At 52.9% G+C, this 19,234-nt stretch overlaps 2 protein-coding genes across 3 annotated transcripts in view; both read left to right on the plus strand.

Annotated features, from left to right (window-relative positions):
• The window catches only part of LOC139415790 (phosphatidylcholine:ceramide cholinephosphotransferase 2-like), a 742,387-nt gene that overhangs the window by 234,402 nt on the left and 488,751 nt on the right, over positions 1–19,234 (plus strand). The gene's annotated exons all lie outside the window — the stretch shown is intronic.
• Positions 1–19,234, plus strand: part of LOC139417054 (coiled-coil domain containing 171) — a 72,622-nt gene that overhangs the window by 15,043 nt on the left and 38,345 nt on the right. The window contains exons 10-14 of one of the 2 annotated variants that reach the window (XM_071166298.1): positions 927–1,065; positions 1,440–1,520; positions 1,557–1,578; positions 2,859–2,965; positions 6,558–6,647. In XM_071166298.1, coding sequence (XP_071022399.1) covers positions 927–1,065; positions 1,440–1,520; positions 1,557–1,578; positions 2,859–2,965; positions 6,558–6,647 — 439 coding nt within the window. The remainder of the gene's footprint in view (positions 1–926; positions 1,066–1,439; positions 1,521–1,556; positions 1,579–2,858; positions 2,966–6,557; positions 6,648–19,234) is intronic. The other variant, XM_071166299.1, reaches the window with a different exon arrangement.

The raw sequence follows: 19,234 nt of genomic DNA on the forward strand, positions 1-19,234 counted from the left end.
GGGAGAGGAGGGGTGATGGTTTGAGGGCCAGATTGGGAATTTAGGTCAAATTACTGCAAAGAAACCACTACTAAAGGACATCAATAAGAAGAGACTAACTTGGGTCAAGAAACACGAGCAATGGACATTATTAGACCGGTGGAAATCTGTCCTTTGGTCTGATGAGTCCACATGTAAAATGTTTGGTTCCAACCGTCTTGTCTTTGTGAGATGCAGAGTAGGTGAACTGATGATCTCTGCATGTGTGGTTCCCACCGTGAAGCATGGAGGAGGAGGTGTGATGGTGCTTTGCTGGTGACACTGTCTGTGATTTATGTAGAATTCAAGGCACACTTAACCAGCATGGCTACCACAGCTTTCTGCAGTATTACACCATCCCATCTGGTTTGCGCTTAGTGGGACTATAATATGTTTTTCAACAGGACAATGACCCATAACACACCTCCAGGCTGTGTAAGGAGTGATGGAGTGCTGCATCAGATGACCTGGCCTCCACAATCACCCGACCTCAACCCAATTGAGATGGTTTGGGATGAGTTGGACCACAGAGTGAAGGAAAAGCAGCCAACAAGTCCTCAGCATATGTGGGAACTCCTTCAAGACTGTTGGAAAAGCATTCCAGGTGAAGCTGGTTGAGAGAATGCCAAGAGTGTGCAAATCTGTCATCAAGGCAAAGGGTGGCTACTTTGAAGAATTGAAAATCTAAAATATATTTTGATTTGTTTAACACTTTTTTGGTTACTACATGATTCCATATGTGTTATTTCATAGTGTTGATGTCTTCACTATTATTCTACAATGTAGGAAATAGTAATAATAAAGAAAAACCCTTGAATGAGTTGACGTGTCCAAACCTTTGATTGGTACTGTTTATGGCAGTAATATGATACCTGTGGATGAGGTTAACATTGTGTTGTGGTGTGTAGGCTGGAGAAGGACTACCTGAGTTCTAAGGCAGAGTTGAGTGCAGAGTTGGAGAAGGAGAGAAGAACTGCGTCACAAGTCCGAGACCAACTACAGGAACTACACACGCTACACACGCACAGCCTGACACAGCTGGACATGGTAGGAGGATTCACACACACACACTACACACACACACACACACACACACACACACACGGGGAGGGGAACGACAACTCAAAGAACCACAAGTGTGTCTGAAGGATTGTAAGTGGCAGGTGTTTTTTTTTCTCTGTCTCTCTGCTCTCTCTCTGTCTCTGTCTGTCTGCCTCTCTCTCTGTCTCTCTCTGTCTGTCTGCCTCTCTCTCTGCTCTCTCTGTCTGTCTGCCTCTCTCTATCTGTCTGCCTCTCTCTCTGTCTCTCTGCTCTCTCTGTCTCTCTGCCTCTCTCTCTGTCTCTCTGCTCTCTCTCTGTCTCTCTGCTCTCTCTCTCTGTCTCTCTCCCTTTCTCTCTTTCTCTGCTCTCTCTGTGTTTAGGCTCGTAAGCGTCAGGTGTTGCTGGAGGAGGAATTTGAGAGCTATCTTAGAGAGTTACAACAGCTACTGCAACTACACACTGCTGTAGGGCCCCTCACCGCTGTAGGACAACTCACCGCTGTAGGACAACTCACCACAGGTTAGTGTCAGTATGTGTGTTGTAGAAAAGCTAAAACATGGTGCAGAACTGACCATAACCCTCACAGAACGGACCATCACCCTCACAGAACGGACCATCACCCTCACAGAACGGACCATCACCCTCACTGTACTGACCATAACCCTCACACAACGGACCATCACCCTCACAGAACTGACCATAACCCTCACTGTACTGACCATAACCCTCACTGTACTGACCATCACCCTCACAGAACGGACCATCACCCTCACTGTACTGACCATAACCCTCACTGTACTGACCATAACCCTCACTGTACTGACCATAACCCTCACAGAACTGACCATAACCCTCACTGTACTGACCATAACCCTCACTGTACTGACCATAACCCTCACTGTACTGACCATAACCCTCACTGTACTGACCATAACCCTCACAGAACTGACCATCACCCTCACTGTACTGACCAGAACCCTCACAGAACGGACCATCACCCTCACAGAACGGACCATAACCCTCACAGAACGGACCATCACCCTCACTGTACTGACCATCACCCTCACTGTACTGACCATAACCCTCACTGTACTGACCATAATCCTCACACAACGGACCATCACCCTCACAGAACGGACCATCACCCTCACTGTACTGACCATAACCCTCACACAACGGACCATTACCCTCACTGTACTGACCATCACCCTCACAGAACTGACCATAACCCTCACTGTACTGACCATAACCCTCACTGTACTGAACACAACCCTCACTGTACTGACCACAACTCTCACTGTACTGACCACAACCCTCACTGTACTGACCATAACCCTCACTGTACTGACCATAACCCTCACTGTACTGACCATCACCCTCACTGTACTGACCATAACCCTCACTGTACTGACCATAACCCTCACTGTACTGACCATAACCCTCACTGTACTGACCATAACCCTCACTGTACTGACCATAACCCTCACTGTACTGACCATAACCCTCACTGTACTGACCATAACCCTCACAGAACGGACCATCACCCTCACTGTACTGACCATAACCCTCACTGTACTGACCATCACCCTCACTGTACTGACCATAACCCTCACTGTACTGACCATAACCCTCACTGTACTGACCATAACCCTTACTGTACTGACCATAACCCTCACTTGCCTCATATCATCACATTGTTGAATAAACGTTTCTAATGAAATCACACTGAGATTCTAATTCGGTTTCTGCTATTTGGCTCTTTGCGGTATAAAACGATGTCCTTTCTCTCCTATGTGAAGAAGAGCCTGTTGGAGAGGGAAGAAAGCACAGCCCCTCTACTGTCATGAACATGCTGGGGACAACCCTGACAACATATCAGACCACCCTGGACCAGACTACTACAGAGGTAACCCTCCTAACCCTGACAACATACCAGACCACCCTGGACCAGACTACTACAGAGGTAACCCTCCTAACCCTGACTACATACCAGACCACCCTGGACCAGACTACTATAGAGGTAACCCTCCTAACCCTGACAACATACCAGACCAGACTACTACAGAGGTAACCCTCCTAACCCTGACTACATACCAGACCAGACTACTACAGAGGTAACCCTCCTAACCCTGACTACATACCAGACCACCCTGGACCAGACTACTACAGAGGTAACCCTCCTAACCCTGACAACATACCAGACCACCCTGGACCAGACTACTACAGAGGTAACCCTCCTAACCCTGACTACATACCAGACCAGACTACTATAGAGGTAACCCTCCTAACCCTGACTACATACCAGACCAGACTACTACAGAGGTAACCCTCCTAACCCTGACTACATACCAGACCAGACTACTACAGAGGTAACCCTCCTAACCCTGACTACATACCAGACCAGACTACTACAGAGGTAACCCTCCTAACCCTGACTACATACCAGACCACCCTGGACCAGACTACTACAGAGGTAACCCTCCTAACCTTGACTACATACCAGACCAGACTACTACAGAGGTAACCCTCCCAACCCTGACTACATACCAGACCAGACTACTACAGAGGTAACCCTCTTAACCCTGACTATATACCAGACCACCCTGGACCAGACTACTACAGAGGTAACCCTCCTAACCCTGACTACATACCAGACCAGACTACTACAGAGGTAACCCTCCTAACCCTGACTACATACCAGACCACCCTGGACCAGACTACTACAGAGGTAACCCTCCTAACCCTGACTACATACCAGACCAGACTACTACAGAGGTAACCCTCCTAACCCTGACTACATACCAGACCACCCTGGACCAGACTACTACAGAGGTAACCCTCCTAACCCTGACTACATATCAGACCAGACAACTACAGAGGTAACCCTCTTAACCCTGACTACATACCAGACCAGACTACTACAGAGGTAACCCTCCTAACCCTGACTACATACCAGACCAGACTACTACAGAGGTAACCCTCCTAACCCTGACTACATACCAGACCAGACAACTACAGAGGTAACCCTCCTAACCCTGACAACATACCAGACCACCCTGGACCAGACTACTACAGAGGTAACCCTCCTAACCCTGACTACATATCATACCAGACTACTACAGAGGTAACCCTCCTAACCCTGACAACATATCAGACCACCCTGGACCAGACTACTACAGAGGTAACCCTCCTAACCCTGACTACATACCAGACCATACTACTACAGAGGTAACCCTCCTAACCCTGACTATATACCAGACCACCCTGGACCAGACTACTACAGAGGTAACCCTCCTAACCCTGACTACATACCAGACCACCCTGGACCAGACTACTACAGAGGTAACCCTCCTAACCCTGACAACATACCAGACCACCCTGGACCAGACTACTACAGAGGTAACCCTCCTAACCCTGACAACATACCAGACCACCCTGGACCAGACTACTATAGAGGTAACCCTCCTAACCCTGACTACATACCAGACCAGACTACTACAGAGGTAACCCTCCTAACCTTGACTACATACCAGACCAGACTACTACAGAGGTAACCCTCCCAACCCTGACTACATACCAGACCAGACTACTACAGAGGTAACCCTCCTAACCTTGACTACATATCAGACCAGACTACTACAGAGGTAACCCTCCTAACCCTGACTACATACCAGACCAGACTACTACAGAGGTAACCCTCCTAACCCTGACTATATACCAGACCACCCTGGACCAGACTACTACAGAGGTAACCCTCCTAACCCTGACTACATACCAGACCAGACTACTACAGAGGTAACCCTCCTAACCCTGACTACATACCAGACCACCCTGGACCAGACTACTACAGAGGTAACCCTCCTAACCCTGACTACATACCAGACTACTACAGAGGTAACCCTCCTAACCCTGACTACATACCAGACCACCCTGGACCAGACTACTACAGAGGTAACCCTCCTAACCCTGACTACATACCAGACCACCATGGACCAGACTACTACAGGGGTAACCCTCCTAACCCTGACTACATACCAGACCAGACTACTACAGAGGTAACCCTCCTAACCCTGACTACATACCAGACCAGACTACTATAGAGGTAACCCTCCTAACCCTGACTACATACCAGACCAGACTACTACAGAGGTAACCCTCCTAACCCTGACTACATACCAGACCACCCTGGACCAGACTACTACAGAGGTAACCCTCCTAACCCTGACTACATACCAGACCACCCTGGACCAGACTACTACAGAGGTAACCCTCCTAACCCTGACTATATACCAGACCACCCTGGACCAGACTACTACAGAGGTAACCCTCCTAACCCTGACTACATACCAGACCACCCTGGACCAGACTACTACAGAGGTAACCCTCCTAACCCTGACTACATACCAGACCAGACTACTACAGAGGTAACCCTCCTAACCCTGACTACATACCAGACCACCCTGGACCAGACTACTACAGAGGTAACCCTCCTAACCCTGACAACATACCAGACTACTACAGAGGTAACCCTCCTAACCCTGACAACATACCAGACTACTACAGAGGTAACCCTCCTAACCCTGACAACATACCAGACTACTACAGAGGTAACCCTCCTAACCCTGACTACATACCAGACCACCCTGGACCAGACTACTACAGAGGTAACCCTCCTAACCCTGACTACATATCAGACCAGACTACTACAGAGGTAACCCTCCTAACCCTGACAACATACCAGACCACCCTGGACCAGACTACTACAGGGGTAACCCTCCTAACACTGACTACATACCAGACCAGACTACTACAGAGGTAACCCTCCTAACCCTGACTACATACCAGACCACCCTGGACCAGACTACTACAGAGGTAACCCTCCTAACCCTGACTACATACCAGACCAGACTACTACAGAGGTAACCCTCCTAACCCTGACTACATACCAGACCACCCTGGACCAGACTACTACAGAGGTAACCCTCCTAACCCTGACTACATACCAGACCAGACTACTACAGAGGTAACCCTCCTAACCCTGACTACATATCAGACCAGACTACTACAGAGGTAACCCTCCTAACCCTGACTACATACCAGACCAGACTACTACAGAGGTAACCCTCCTAACCCTGACTACATATCAGACCAGACTACTACAGAGGTAACCCTCCTAACCCTGACTACATACCAGACCAGACTACTACAGGGGTAACCCTCCTAACCCTGACTACATATCAGACCAGACTACTACAGGGGTAACCCTCCTAACCTTGACTACATACCAGACCAGACTACTACAGAGGTAACCCTCCTAACCTTGACTGAACCAGGAGGTTCAGTGTTGTTATGTTATCAACAGGTCCTGGATCAGCAGAAACAGTCAGAGAGGCTGTTCCAGGAGGTTCAGTGTTGTTATGTTATCAACAGGTCCTGGATCAGCAGAAACAGTCAGAGAGGCTGTTCCAGGAGGTTCAGTGTTGTTATGTTATCAACAGGTCCTGGATCAGCAGAAGCAGTCAGAGAGGCTGTTCCAGGAGGTTCAGTCCAACCAGCGACTGATGTCAGAACAGAAGAGTCACTTAGAGGTGAGTAGTACTGTCGTCGCTCTTTGGACAGTTCTGCAGTGAAAGTGTCAACCGTCACAGACTGTATGTATTCTTTCTTCTGACATTTAGAATAGGGGCTGCTTGGTGGCCTAGTGGTTAGAGTGTAGTGGTTAGAGTGTAGGGGCTGCTTGGTGGCCTAGTGGTTAGAGTGTAGAGGCGGTAGGGTGGCCTAGTGGTTAGAGTGTAGAGGCGGTAGGGTGGCCTAGTGGTTAGAGTGTAGGGGCTGCTTGGTGGCCTAGTGGTTAGAATGTAGAGGCGGTAGGGTGTCCTAGTGGTTAGAGTGTAGAGGCAGTAGGGTGGCCTAGTGGTTAGAGTGTAGGGGCTGCTTGGTGGCCTAGTGGTTAGAGTGTAGGGGCTGCTTGGTGGCCTAGTGGTTAGAGTGTAGTGGTTAGAGTGTAGGGGCTGCTTGGTGGCCTAGTGGTTAGAGTGAAGGGGCTGCTTGGTGGCCTAGTGGTTAGAGTGTAGAGGCTGTAGGGTGGCCTAGTGGTTAGAGTGTAGGGGCTGCTTGGTGGCCTAGTGGTTAGAGTGTAGTGGTTAGAGTGTAGGGGCTGCTTGGTGGCCTAGTGGTTAGAGTGTAGTGGTTATAGTGTAGGGGCTGCTTGGTGGCCTAGTGGTTAGAGTGTAGGGGCTGCTTGGTGGCCTAGTGGTTAGAGTGTAGGGGCTGCTTGGTGGCCTAGTGGTTAGAGTGTAGAGGCGGTAGGGTAGCCTAGTGGTTAGAGTGTAGGGGCTGCTTGGTGGCCTAGTGGTTATTGTGTAGGGGCTGCTTGGTGGCCTAGTGGTTAGAGTGTAGGGTCTGCTTGGTGGCCTAGTGGTTAGAGTGTAGAGGCGGTAGGGTGGCCTAGTGGTTAGAGTGTAGAGGCGGTAGGGTGGCCTAGTGGTTAGAGTGTAGTGGTTAGAGTGTAGGGGCTGCTTGGTGGCCTAGTGGTTAGAGTGTAGTGGTTAGAGTGTAGGGGCTGCTTGGTGGCCTAGTGGTTAGAGTGTAGAGGCGGTAGGGTGGCCTAGTGGTTAGAGTGTAGAGGCGGTAGGGTGGCCTAGTGGTTAGAGTGTAGAGGCGGCAGGTAGCCTAGTGGTTAGAGTGTAGAGGCGGTAGGGTAGCCTAGTGGTTAGAGTGTAGAGGCGGTAGGGTGGCCTAGTGGTTAGAGTGTAGAGGCGGTAGGGTGGCCTAGTGGCTAAAGTGTAGAGGCGGCAGGGTAGCCTAGTGGTTAGAGTGTAGGGGCTGCTTGGTGGCCTAGTGGTTAGAGTGTAGAGGCGGTAGGGTGGCCTAGTGGTTAGAGTGTAGAGGCGGCAGGGTAGCCTAGTGGTTAGAGTGTAGGGGCTGCTTGGTGGCCTAGTGGTTAGAGTGTAGGGGCTGCTTGGTGGCCTAGTGGTTAGAGTGTAGAGGCTGCTTGGTTGCCTAGTGGTTAGAGTGTAGAGGCTGCTTGGTGGCCTAGTGGTTAGAGTGTAGAGGCGGTAGGGTGGCCTAGTGGTTAGAGTGTAGGGGCTGCTTGGTGGCCTAGTGGTTAGAGTGTAGTGGTTAGAGTGTAGGGGCTGCTTGGTGGCCTAGTGGTTAGAGTGTAGTGGTTAGAGTGTAGTGGTTAGAGTGTAGTGGTTAGAGTGTAGGGGCTGCTTGGTGGCCTAGTGGTTAGAGTGTAGTGGTTAGAGTGTAGGGGCTGCTTGGTGGCCTAGTGGTTAGAGTGTAGGGGCTGCTTGGTGGCCTAGTGGTTAGAGTGTAGGGGCTGCTTGTTGGCCTAGTGGTTAGAATGTAGAGGCTGCTTGGTGGCCTAGTGGTTAGAGTGTAGAGGCGGTAGGGTGACCTAGTGGTTAGAGTGTAGAGGCGGTAGGGTGGCCTAGTGGTTAGAGTGTAGAGGCGGTAGGGTGGCCTAGTGGTTAGAGTGTAGTGGTTAGAGTGTAGGGGCTGCTTGGTGGCCTAGTGGTTAGAGTGTAGAGGCGGTAGGGTGGCCTAGTGGTTAGAGTGTAGAGGCGGCAGGTAGCCTAGTGGTTAGAGTGTAGGGGCTGCTTGGTGGCCTAGTGGTTAGAGTGTAGAGACGGTAGGGTGGCCTAGTGGTTAGAGTGTAGAGGCGGCAGGTAGCCTAGTGGTTAGAGTGTAGTGGTTAGAGTGTAGGGGCTGCTTGGTGGCCTAGTGGTTAGAGTGTAGTGGTTAGAGTGTAGGGGCTGCTTGGTGGCCTAGTGGTTAGAGTGTAGGGGCTGCTTGGTGGCCTAGTGGTTAGAGTGTAGAGGCTGTAGGGTGGCCTAGTGGTTAGAGTGTAGAGGCTGCTTGGTGGCTTAGTGGTTAGAGTGTAGTGGTTAGAGTGTAGGGGCTGCTTGGTGGCCTAGTGGTTAGAGTGTAGTGGTTAGAGTGTAGGGGCTGCTTGGTGGCCTAGTGGTTAGAGTGTAGGGGCTGCTTGGTGGCCTAGTGGTTAGAGTGTAGAGGCTGTAGGGTGGCCTAGTGGTTAGAGTGTAGAGGCTGCTTGGTGGCTTAGTGGTTAGAGTGTAGTGGTTAGAGTGTAGGGGCTGCTTGGTGGCCTAGTGGTTAGACTGTAGTGGTTAGAGTGTAGGGGCTGCTTGCTGGCCTAGTGGTTAGAGTGTAGGGGCTGCTTGGTGGCCTAGTGGTTAGAGTGTAGGGGCTGCTTGGTGGCCTAGTGGTTAGAGTGTAGTGGTTAGAGTGTAGGGGCTGCTTGGTGGCCTAGTGGTTAGAGTGTAGGGGCTGCTTGGTGGCCTAGTTGTTAGAGTGTAGTGGTTAGAGTGTAGGGGCTGCTTGGTGGCCTAGTGGTTAGAGTGTAGAGGCGGTAGGGTGGCCTAGTGGTTAGAGTGTAGTGGTTAGAGTGTAGGGGCTGCTTGGTGGCCTAGTGGTTAGAGTGTAGGTGCTGCTTGGTGGCCTAGTGGTTAGAGTGTAGGGGCTGCTTGGTGGCCTAGTGGTTAGAATGTAGAGGCGGTAGGGTGGCCTAGTGGTTAGAGTGTAGAGGCGGTAGGGTGGCCTAGTGGTTAGAGTGTAGAGGCGGTAGGGTGGCCTAGTGGTTAGAGTGTAGGGGCTGCTTGGTGGCCTAGTGGTTAGAATGTAGAGGCGGTAGGGTGTCCTAGTGGTTAGAGTGTAGAGGCAGTAGGGTGGCCTAGTGGTTAGAGTGTAGGGGCTGCTTGGTGGCCTAGTGGTTAGAGTGTAGGGGCTGCTTGGTGGCCTAGTGGTTAGAGTGTAGTGGTTAGAGTGTAGGGGCTGCTTGGTGGCCTAGTGGTTAGAGTGAAGGGGCTGCTTGGTGGCCTAGTGGTTAGAGTGTAGAGGCTGTAGGGTGGCCTAGTGGTTAGAGTGTAGGGGCTGCTTGGTGGCCTAGTGGTTAGAGTGTAGTGGTTAGAGTGTAGGGGCTGCTTGGTGGCCTAGTGGTTAGAGTGTAGTGGTTATAGTGTAGGGGCTGCTTGGTGGCCTAGTGGTTAGAGTGTAGGGGCTGCTTGGTGGCCTAGTGGTTAGAGTGTAGGGGCTGCTTGGTGGCCTAGTGGTTAGAGTGTAGTGGTTAGAGTGTAGGGGCTGCTTGGTGGCCTAGTGGTTAGAGTGTAGGGGCTGCTTGGTGGCCTAGTTGTTAGAGTGTAGTGGTTAGAGTGTAGGGGCTGCTTGGTGGCCTAGTGGTTAGAGTGTAGAGGCGGTAGGGTGGCCTAGTGGTTAGAGTGTAGTGGTTAGAGTGTAGGGGCTGCTTGGTGGCCTAGTGGTTAGAGTGTAGGTGCTGCTTGGTGGCCTAGTGGTTAGAGTGTAGGGGCTGCTTGGTGGCCTAGTGGTTAGAATGTAGAGGCGGTAGGGTGGCCTAGTGGTTAGAGTGTAGAGGCGGTAGGGTGGCCTAGTGGTTAGAGTGTAGAGGCGGTAGGGTGGCCTAGTGGTTAGAGTGTAGGGGCTGCTTGGTGGCCTAGTGGTTAGAATGTAGAGGCGGTAGGGTGTCCTAGTGGTTAGAGTGTAGAGGCAGTAGGGTGGCCTAGTGGTTAGAGTGTAGGGGCTGCTTGGTGGCCTAGTGGTTAGAGTGTAGGGGCTGCTTGGTGGCCTAGTGGTTAGAGTGTAGTGGTTAGAGTGTAGGGGCTGCTTGGTGGCCTAGTGGTTAGAGTGAAGGGGCTGCTTGGTGGCCTAGTGGTTAGAGTGTAGAGGCTGTAGGGTGGCCTAGTGGTTAGAGTGTAGGGGCTGCTTGGTGGCCTAGTGGTTAGAGTGTAGTGGTTAGAGTGTAGGGGCTGCTTGGTGGCCTAGTGGTTAGAGTGTAGTGGTTATAGTGTAGGGGCTGCTTGGTGGCCTAGTGGTTAGAGTGTAGGGGCTGCTTGGTGGCCTAGTGGTTAGAGTGTAGGGGCTGCTTGGTGGCCTAGTGGTTAGAGTGTAGAGGCGGTAGGGTAGCCTAGTGGTTAGAGTGTAGGGGCTGCTTGGTGGCCTAGTGGTTAGAGTGTAGGGGCTGCTTGGTGGCCTAGTGGTTAGAGTGTAGGGTCTGCTTGGTGGCCTAGTGGTTAGAGTGTAGAGGCGGTAGGGTGGCCTAGTGGTTAGAGTGTAGAGGCGGTAGGGTGGCCTAGTGGTTAGAGTGTAGTGGTTAGAGTGTAGGGGCTGCTTGGTGGCCTAGTGGTTAGAGTGTAGTGGTTAGAGTGTAGGGGCTGCTTGGTGGCCTAGTGGTTAGAGTGTAGAGGCTGTAGGGTGGCCTAGTGGTTAGAGTGTAGAGGCTGCTTGGTGGCTTAGTGGTTAGAGTGTAGTGGTTAGAGTGTAGGGGCTGCTTGGTGGCCTAGTGGTTAGAGTGTAGTGGTTAGAGTGTAGGGGCTGCTTGGTGGCCTAGTGGTTAGAGTGTAGGGGCTGCTTGGTGGCCTAGTGGTTAGAGTGTAGAGGCTGTAGGGTGGCCTAGTGGTTAGAGTGTAGTGGTTAGAGTGTAGGGGCTGCTTGGTGGCCTAGTGGTTAGAGTGTAGGGGCTGCTTGGTGGCCTAGTTGTTAGAGTGTAGTGGTTAGAGTGTAGGGGCTGCTTGGTGGCCTAGTGGTTAGAGTGTAGAGGCGGTAGGGTGGCCTAGTGGTTAGAGTGTAGGGGCTGCTTGGTGGCCTAGTGGTTAGAGTGTAGTGGTTAGAGTGTAGGGGCTGCTTGGTGGCCTAGTGGTTAGAGTGTAGGGGCTGCTTGGTGGCCTAGTTGTTAGAGTGTAGTGGTTAGAGTGTAGGGGCTGCTTGGTGGCCTAGTGGTTAGAGTGTAGAGGCGGTAGGGTGGCCTAGTGGTTAGAGTGTAGTGGTTAGAGTGTAGGGGCTGCTTGGTGGCCTAGTGGTTAGAGTGTAGGTGCTGCTTGGTGGCCTAGTGGTTAGAGTGTAGGGGCTGCTTGGTGGCCTAGTGGTTAGAATGTAGAGGCGGTAGGGTGGCCTAGTGGTTAGAGTGTAGAGGCGGTAGGGTGGCCTAGTGGTTAGAGTGTAGAGGCGGTAGGGTGGCCTAGTGGTTAGAGTGTAGGGGCTGCTTGGTGGCCTAGTGGTTAGAATGTAGAGGCGGTAGGGTGTCCTAGTGGTTAGAGTGTAGAGGCAGTAGGGTGGCCTAGTGGTTAGAGTGTAGGGGCTGCTTGGTGGCCTAGTGGTTAGAGTGTAGGGGCTGCTTGGTGGCCTAGTGGTTAGAGTGTAGTGGTTAGAGTGTAGGGGCTGCTTGGTGGCCTAGTGGTTAGAGTGAAGGGGCTGCTTGGTGGCCTAGTGGTTAGAGTGTAGAGGCTGTAGGGTGGCCTAGTGGTTAGAGTGTAGGGGCTGCTTGGTGGCCTAGTGGTTAGAGTGTAGTGGTTAGAGTGTAGGGGCTGCTTGGTGGCCTAGTGGTTAGAGTGTAGTGGTTATAGTGTAGGGGCTGCTTGGTGGCCTAGTGGTTAGAGTGTAGGGGCTGCTTGGTGGCCTAGTGGTTAGAGTGTAGGGGCTGCTTGGTGGCCTAGTGGTTAGAGTGTAGTGGTTAGAGTGTAGGGGCTGCTTGGTGGCCTAGTGGTTAGAGTGTAGGGGCTGCTTGGTGGCCTAGTTGTTAGAGTGTAGTGGTTAGAGTGTAGGGGCTGCTTGGTGGCCTAGTGGTTAGAGTGTAGAGGCGGTAGGGTGGCCTAGTGGTTAGAGTGTAGTGGTTAGAGTGTAGGGGCTGCTTGGTGGCCTAGTGGTTAGAGTGTAGGTGCTGCTTGGTGGCCTAGTGGTTAGAGTGTAGGGGCTGCTTGGTGGCCTAGTGGTTAGAATGTAGAGGCGGTAGGGTGGCCTAGTGGTTAGAGTGTAGAGGCGGTAGGGTGGCCTAGTGGTTAGAGTGTAGAGGCGGTAGGGTGGCCTAGTGGTTAGAGTGTAGGGGCTGCTTGGTGGCCTAGTGGTTAGAATGTAGAGGCGGTAGGGTGTCCTAGTGGTTAGAGTGTAGAGGCAGTAGGGTGGCCTAGTGGTTAGAGTGTAGGGGCTGCTTGGTGGCCTAGTGGTTAGAGTGTAGGGGCTGCTTGGTGGCCTAGTGGTTAGAGTGTAGTGGTTAGAGTGTAGGGGCTGCTTGGTGGCCTAGTGGTTAGAGTGAAGGGGCTGCTTGGTGGCCTAGTGGTTAGAGTGTAGAGGCTGTAGGGTGGCCTAGTGGTTAGAGTGTAGGGGCTGCTTGGTGGCCTAGTGGTTAGAGTGTAGTGGTTAGAGTGTAGGGGCTGCTTGGTGGCCTAGTGGTTAGAGTGTAGTGGTTATAGTGTAGGGGCTGCTTGGTGGCCTAGTGGTTAGAGTGTAGGGGCTGCTTGGTGGCCTAGTGGTTAGAGTGTAGGGGCTGCTTGGTGGCCTAGTGGTTAGAGTGTAGAGGCGGTAGGGTAGCCTAGTGGTTAGAGTGTAGGGGCTGCTTGGTGGCCTAGTGGTTAGAGTGTAGGGGCTGCTTGGTGGCCTAGTGGTTAGAGTGTAGGGTCTGCTTGGTGGCCTAGTGGTTAGAGTGTAGAGGCGGTAGGGTGGCCTAGTGGTTAGAGTGTAGAGGCGGTAGGGTGGCCTAGTGGTTAGAGTGTAGTGGTTAGAGTGTAGGGGCTGCTTGGTGGCCTAGTGGTTAGAGTGTAGTGGTTAGAGTGTAGGGGCTGCTTGGTGGCCTAGTGGTTAGAGTGTAGAGGCGGTAGGGTGGCCTAGTGGTTAGAGTGTAGAGGCGGTAGGGTGGCCTAGTGGTTAGAGTGTAGAGGCGGCAGGTAGCCTAGTGGTTAGAGTGTAGAGGCGGTAGGGTAGCCTAGTGGTTAGAGTGTAGAGGCGGTAGGGTGGCCTAGTGGTTAGAGTGTAGAGGCGGTAGGGTGGCCTAGTGGCTAAAGTGTAGAGGCGGCAGGGTAGCCTAGTGGTTAGAGTGTAGGGGCTGCTTGGTGGCCTAGTGGTTAGAGTGTAGAGGCGGTAGGGTGGCCTAGTGGTTAGAGTGTAGAGGCGGCAGGGTAGCCTAGTGGTTAGAGTGTAGGGGCTGCTTGGTGGCCTAGTGGTTAGAGTGTAGGGGCTGCTTGGTGGCCTAGTGGTTAGAGTGTAGAGGCTGCTTGGTTGCCTAGTGGTTAGAGTGTAGAGGCTGCTTGGTGGCCTAGTGGTTAGAGTGTAGAGGCGGTAGGGTGGCCTAGTGGTTAGAGTGTAGGGGCTGCTTGGTGGCCTAGTGGTTAGAGTGTAGTGGTTAGAGTGTAGGGGCTGCTTGGTGGCCTAGTGGTTAGAGTGTAGTGGTTAGAGTGTAGTGGTTAGAGTGTAGTGGTTAGAGTGTAGGGGCTGCTTGGTGGCCTAGTGGTTAGAGTGTAGAGGCGGTAGGGTGGCCTAGTGGTTAGAGTGTAGGGGCTGCTTGGTGGCCTAGTGGTTAGAGTGTAGTGGTTAGAGTGTAGGGGCTGCTTGGTGGCCTAGTGGTTAGAGTGTAGGGGCTGCTTGGTGGCCTAGTGGTTAGAGTGTAGGGGCTGCTTGTTGGCCTAGTGGTTAGAATGTAGAGGCTGCTTGGTGGCCTAGTGGTTAGAGTGTAGAGGCGGTAGGGTGACCTAGTGGTTAGAGTGTAGAGGCGGTAGGGTGGCCTAGTGGTTAGAGTGTAGAGGCGGTAGGGTGGCCTAGTGGTTAGAGTGTAGTGGTTAGAGTGTAGGGGCTGCTTGGTGGCCTAGTGGTTAGAGTGTAGAGGCGGTAGGGTGGCCTAGTGGTTAGAGTGTAGAGGCGGCAGGTAGCCTAGTGGTTAGAGTGTAGGGGCTGCTTGGTGGCCTAGTGGTTAGAGTGTAGAGACGGTAGGGTGGCCTAGTGGTTAGAGTGTAGAGGCGGCAGGTAGCCTAGTGGTTAGAGTGTAGTGGTTAGAGTGTAGGGGCTGCTTGGTGGCCTAGTGGTTAGAGTGTAGTGGTTAGAGTGTAGGGGCTGCTTGGTGGCCTAGTGGTTAGAGTGTAGGGGCTGCTTGGTGGCCTAGTGGTTAGAGTGTAGAGGCTGTAGGGTGGCCTAGTGGTTAGAGTGTAGAGGCTGCTTGGTGGCTTAGTGGTTAGAGTGTAGTGGTTAGAGTGTAGGGGCTGCTTGGTGGCCTAGTGGTTAGAGTGTAGTGGTTAGAGTGTAGGGGCTGCTTGGTGGCCTAGTGGTTAGAGTGTAGGGGCTGCTTGGTGGCCTAGTGGTTAGAGTGTAGAGGCTGTAGGGTGGCCTAGTGGTTAGAGTGTAGAGGCTGCTTGGTGGCTTAGTGGTTAGAGTGTAGTGGTTAGAGTGTAGGGGCTGCTTGGTGGCCTAGTGGTTAGACTGTAGTGGTTAGAGTGTAGGGGCTGCTTGCTGGCCTAGTGGTTAGAGTGTAGGGGCTGCTTGGTGGCCTAGTGGTTAGAGTGTAGGGGCTGCTTGGTGGCCTAGTGGTTAGAGTGTAGTGGTTAGAGTGTAGGGGCTGCTTGGTGGCCTAGTGGTTAGAGTGTAGGGGCTGCTTGGTGGCCTAGTTGTTAGAGTGTAGTGGTTAGAGTGTAGGGGCTGCTTGGTGGCCTAGTGGTTAGAGTGTAGAGGCGGTAGGGTGGCCTAGTGGTTAGAGTGTAGTGGTTAGAGTGTAGGGGCTGCTTGGTGGCCTAGTGGTTAGAGTGTAGGTGCTGCTTGGTGGCCTAGTGGTTAGAGTGTAGGGGCTGCTTGGTGGCCTAGTGGTTAGAATGTAGAGGCGGTAGGGTGGCCTAGTGGTTAGAGTGTAGAGGCGGTAGGGTGGCCTAGTGGTTAGAGTGTAGAGGCGGTAGGGTGGCCTAGTGGTTAGAGTGTAGGGGCTGCTTGGTGGCCTAGTGGTTAGAATGTAGAGGCGGTAGGGTGTCCTAGTGGTTAGAGTGTAGAGGCAGTAGGGTGGCCTAGTGGTTAGAGTGTAGGGGCTGCTTGGTGGCCTAGTGGTTAGAGTGTAGGGGCTGCTTGGTGGCCTAGTGGTTAGAGTGTAGTGGTTAGAGTGTAGGGGCTGCTTGGTGGCCTAGTGGTTAGAGTGAAGGGGCTGCTTGGTGGCCTAGTGGTTAGAGTGTAGAGGCTGTAGGGTGGCCTAGTGGTTAGAGTGTAGGGGCTGCTTGGTGGCCTAGTGGTTAGAGTGTAGTGGTTAGAGTGTAGGGGCTGCTTGGTGGCCTAGTGGTTAGAGTGTAGTGGTTATAGTGTAGGGGCTGCTTGGTGGCCTAGTGGTTAGAGTGTAGGGGCTGCTTGGTGGCCTAGTGGTTAGAGTGTAGGGGCTGCTTGGTGGCCTAGTGGTTAGAGTGTAGAGGCGGTAGGGTAGCCTAGTGGTTAGAGTGTAGGGGCTGCTTGGTGGCCTAGTGGTTAGAGTGTAGGGGCTGCTTGGTGGCCTAGTGGTTAGAGTGTAGGGTCTGCTTGGTGGCCTAGTGGTTAGAGTGTAGAGGCGGTAGGGTGGCCTAGTGGTTAGAGTGTAGAGGCGGTAGGGTGGCCTAGTGGTTAGAGTGTAGTGGTTAGAGTGTAGGGGCTGCTTGGTGGCCTAGTGGTTAGAGTGTAGTGGTTAGAGTGTAGGGGCTGCTTGGTGGCCTAGTGGTTAGAGTGTAGAGGCGGTAGGGTGGCCTAGTGGTTAGAGTGTAGAGGCGGTAGGGTGGCCTAGTGGTTAGAGTGTAGAGGCGGCAGGTAGCCTAGTGGTTAGAGTGTAGAGGCGGTAGGGTAGCCTAGTGGTTAGAGTGTAGAGGCGGTAGGGTGGCCTAGTGGTTAGAGTGTAGAGGCGGTAGGGTGGCCTAGTGGCTAAAGTGTAGAGGCGGCAGGGTAGCCTAGTGGTTAGAGTGTAGGGGCTGCTTGGTGGCCTAGTGGTTAGAGTGTAGAGGCGGTAGGGTGGCCTAGTGGTTAGAGTGTAGAGGCGGCAGGGTAGCCTAGTGGTTAGAGTGTAGGGGCTGCTTGGTGGCCTAGTGGTTAGAGTGTAGGGGCTGCTTGGTGGCCTAGTGGTTAGAGTGTAGAGGCTGCTTGGTTGCCTAGTGGTTAGAGTGTAGAGGCTGCTTGGTGGCCTAGTGGTTAGAGTGTAGAGGCGGTAGGGTGGCCTAGTGGTTAGAGTGTAGGGGCTGCTTGGTGGCCTAGTGGTTAGAGTGTAGTGGTTAGAGTGTAGGGGCTGCTTGGTGGCCTAGTGGTTAGAGTGTAGTGGTTAGAGTGTAGTGGTTAGAGTGTAGTGGTTAGAGTGTAGGGGCTGCTTGGTGGCCTAGTGGTTAGAGTGTAGAGGCGGTAGGGTGGCCTAGTGGTTAGAGTGTAGGGGCTGCTTGGTGGCCTAGTGGTTAGAGTGTAGTGGTTAGAGTGTAGGGGCTGCTTGGTGGCCTAGTGGTTAGAGTGTAGGGGCTGCTTGGTGGCCTAGTGGTTAGAGTGTAGGGGCTGCTTGTTGGCCTAGTGGTTAGAATGTAGAGGCTGCTTGGTGGCCTAGTGGTTAGAGTGTAGAGGCGGTAGGGTGACCTAGTGGTTAGAGTGTAGAGGCGGTAGGGTGGCCTAGTGGTTAGAGTGTAGAGGCGGTAGGGTGGCCTAGTGGTTAGAGTGTAGTGGTTAGAGTGTAGGGGCTGCTTGGTGGCCTAGTGGTTAGAGTGTAGAGGCGGTAGGGTGGCCTAGTGGTTAGAGTGTAGAGGCGGCAGGTAGCCTAGTGGTTAGAGTGTAGGGGCTGCTTGGTGGCCTAGTGGTTAGAGTGTAGAGACGGTAGGGTGGCCTAGTGGTTAGAGTGTAGAGGCGGCAGGTAGCCTAGTGGTTAGAGTGTAGTGGTTAGAGTGTAGGGGCTGCTTGGTGGCCTAGTGGTTAGAGTGTAGTGGTTAGAGTGTAGGGGCTGCTTGGTGGCCTAGTGGTTAGAGTGTAGGGGCTGCTTGGTGGCCTAGTGGTTAGAGTGTAGAGGCTGTAGGGTGGCCTAGTGGTTAGAGTGTAGAGGCTGCTTGGTGGCTTAGTGGTTAGAGTGTAGTGGTTAGAGTGTAGGGGCTGCTTGGTGGCCTAGTGGTTAGAGTGTAGTGGTTAGAGTGTAGGGGCTGCTTGGTGGCCTAGTGGTTAGAGTGTAGGGGCTGCTTGGTGGCCTAGTGGTTAGAGTGTAGAGGCTGTAGGGTGGCCTAGTGGTTAGAGTGTAGAGGCTGCTTGGTGGCTTAGTGGTTAGAGTGTAGTGGTTAGAGTGTAGGGGCTGCTTGGTGGCCTAGTGGTTAGACTGTAGTGGTTAGAGTGTAGGGGCTGCTTGCTGGCCTAGTGGTTAGAGTGTAGGGGCTGCTTGGTGGCCTAGTGGTTAGAGTGTAGGGGCTGCTTGGTGGCCTAGTGGTTAGAGTGTAGTGGTTAGAGTGTAGGGGCTGCTTGGTGGCCTAGTGGTTAGAGTGTAGGGGCTGCTTGGTGGCCTAGTTGTTAGAGTGTAGTGGTTAGAGTGTAGGGGCTGCTTGGTGGCCTAGTGGTTAGAGTGTAGAGGCGGTAGGGTGGCCTAGTGGTTAGAGTGTAGTGGTTAGAGTGTAGGGGCTGCTTGGTGGCCTAGTGGTTAGAGTGTAGGTGCTGCTTGGTGGCCTAGTGGTTAGAGTGTAGGGGCTGCTTGGTGGCCTAGTGGTTAGAATGTAGAGGCGGTAGGGTGGCCTAGTGGTTAGAGTGTAGAGGCGGTAGGGTGGCCTAGTGGTTAGAGTGTAGAGGCGGTAGGGTGGCCTAGTGGTTAGAGTGTAGGGGCTGCTTGGTGGCCTAGTGGTTAGAATGTAGAGGCGGTAGGGTGTCCTAGTGGTTAGAGTGTAGAGGCAGTAGGGTGGCCTAGTGGTTAGAGTGTAGGGGCTGCTTGGTGGCCTAGTGGTTAGAATGTAGAGGCGGTAGGGTGGCCTAGTGGTTAGAGTGTAGAGGCGGTAGGGTGGCCTAGTGGTTAGAGTGTAGAGGCGGTAGGGTGGCCTAGTGGTTAGAGTGTAGAGGCTGTAGGGTGGCCTAGTGGTTAGAGTGTAGAGGCGGTAGGGTGGCCTAGTGGTTAGAGTGTAGAGGCGGTAGGGTGGCCTAGTGGTTAGAGTGTAGAGGCGGTAGGGTGGCCTAGTGGTTAGAGTGTAGGGGCTGCTTGGTGGCCTAGTGGTTAGAATGTAGAGGCGGTAGGGTGGCCTAGTGGTTAGAGTGTAGAGGCGGTAGGGTGGCCTAGTGGTTAGAGTGTAGAGGCGGCAGGGTGGCCTAGTGGTTAGAGTGTAGAGGCGGTATGGTAGCCTAGTGGTTAGAGTGTAGAGGTCCACCACTGGTTGCTGGCAGGGCCCTGACTATGAGGACACAGAGGTCCACCACTGGTTACTGGCAGGGCCCTATGAGGACACAGAGG

Source organism: Oncorhynchus clarkii, chromosome 9, assembly GCF_045791955.1.
Source record: "Oncorhynchus clarkii lewisi isolate Uvic-CL-2024 chromosome 9, UVic_Ocla_1.0, whole genome shotgun sequence".
NCBI classification, from domain to species: domain Eukaryota; kingdom Metazoa; phylum Chordata; class Actinopteri; order Salmoniformes; family Salmonidae; genus Oncorhynchus; species Oncorhynchus clarkii.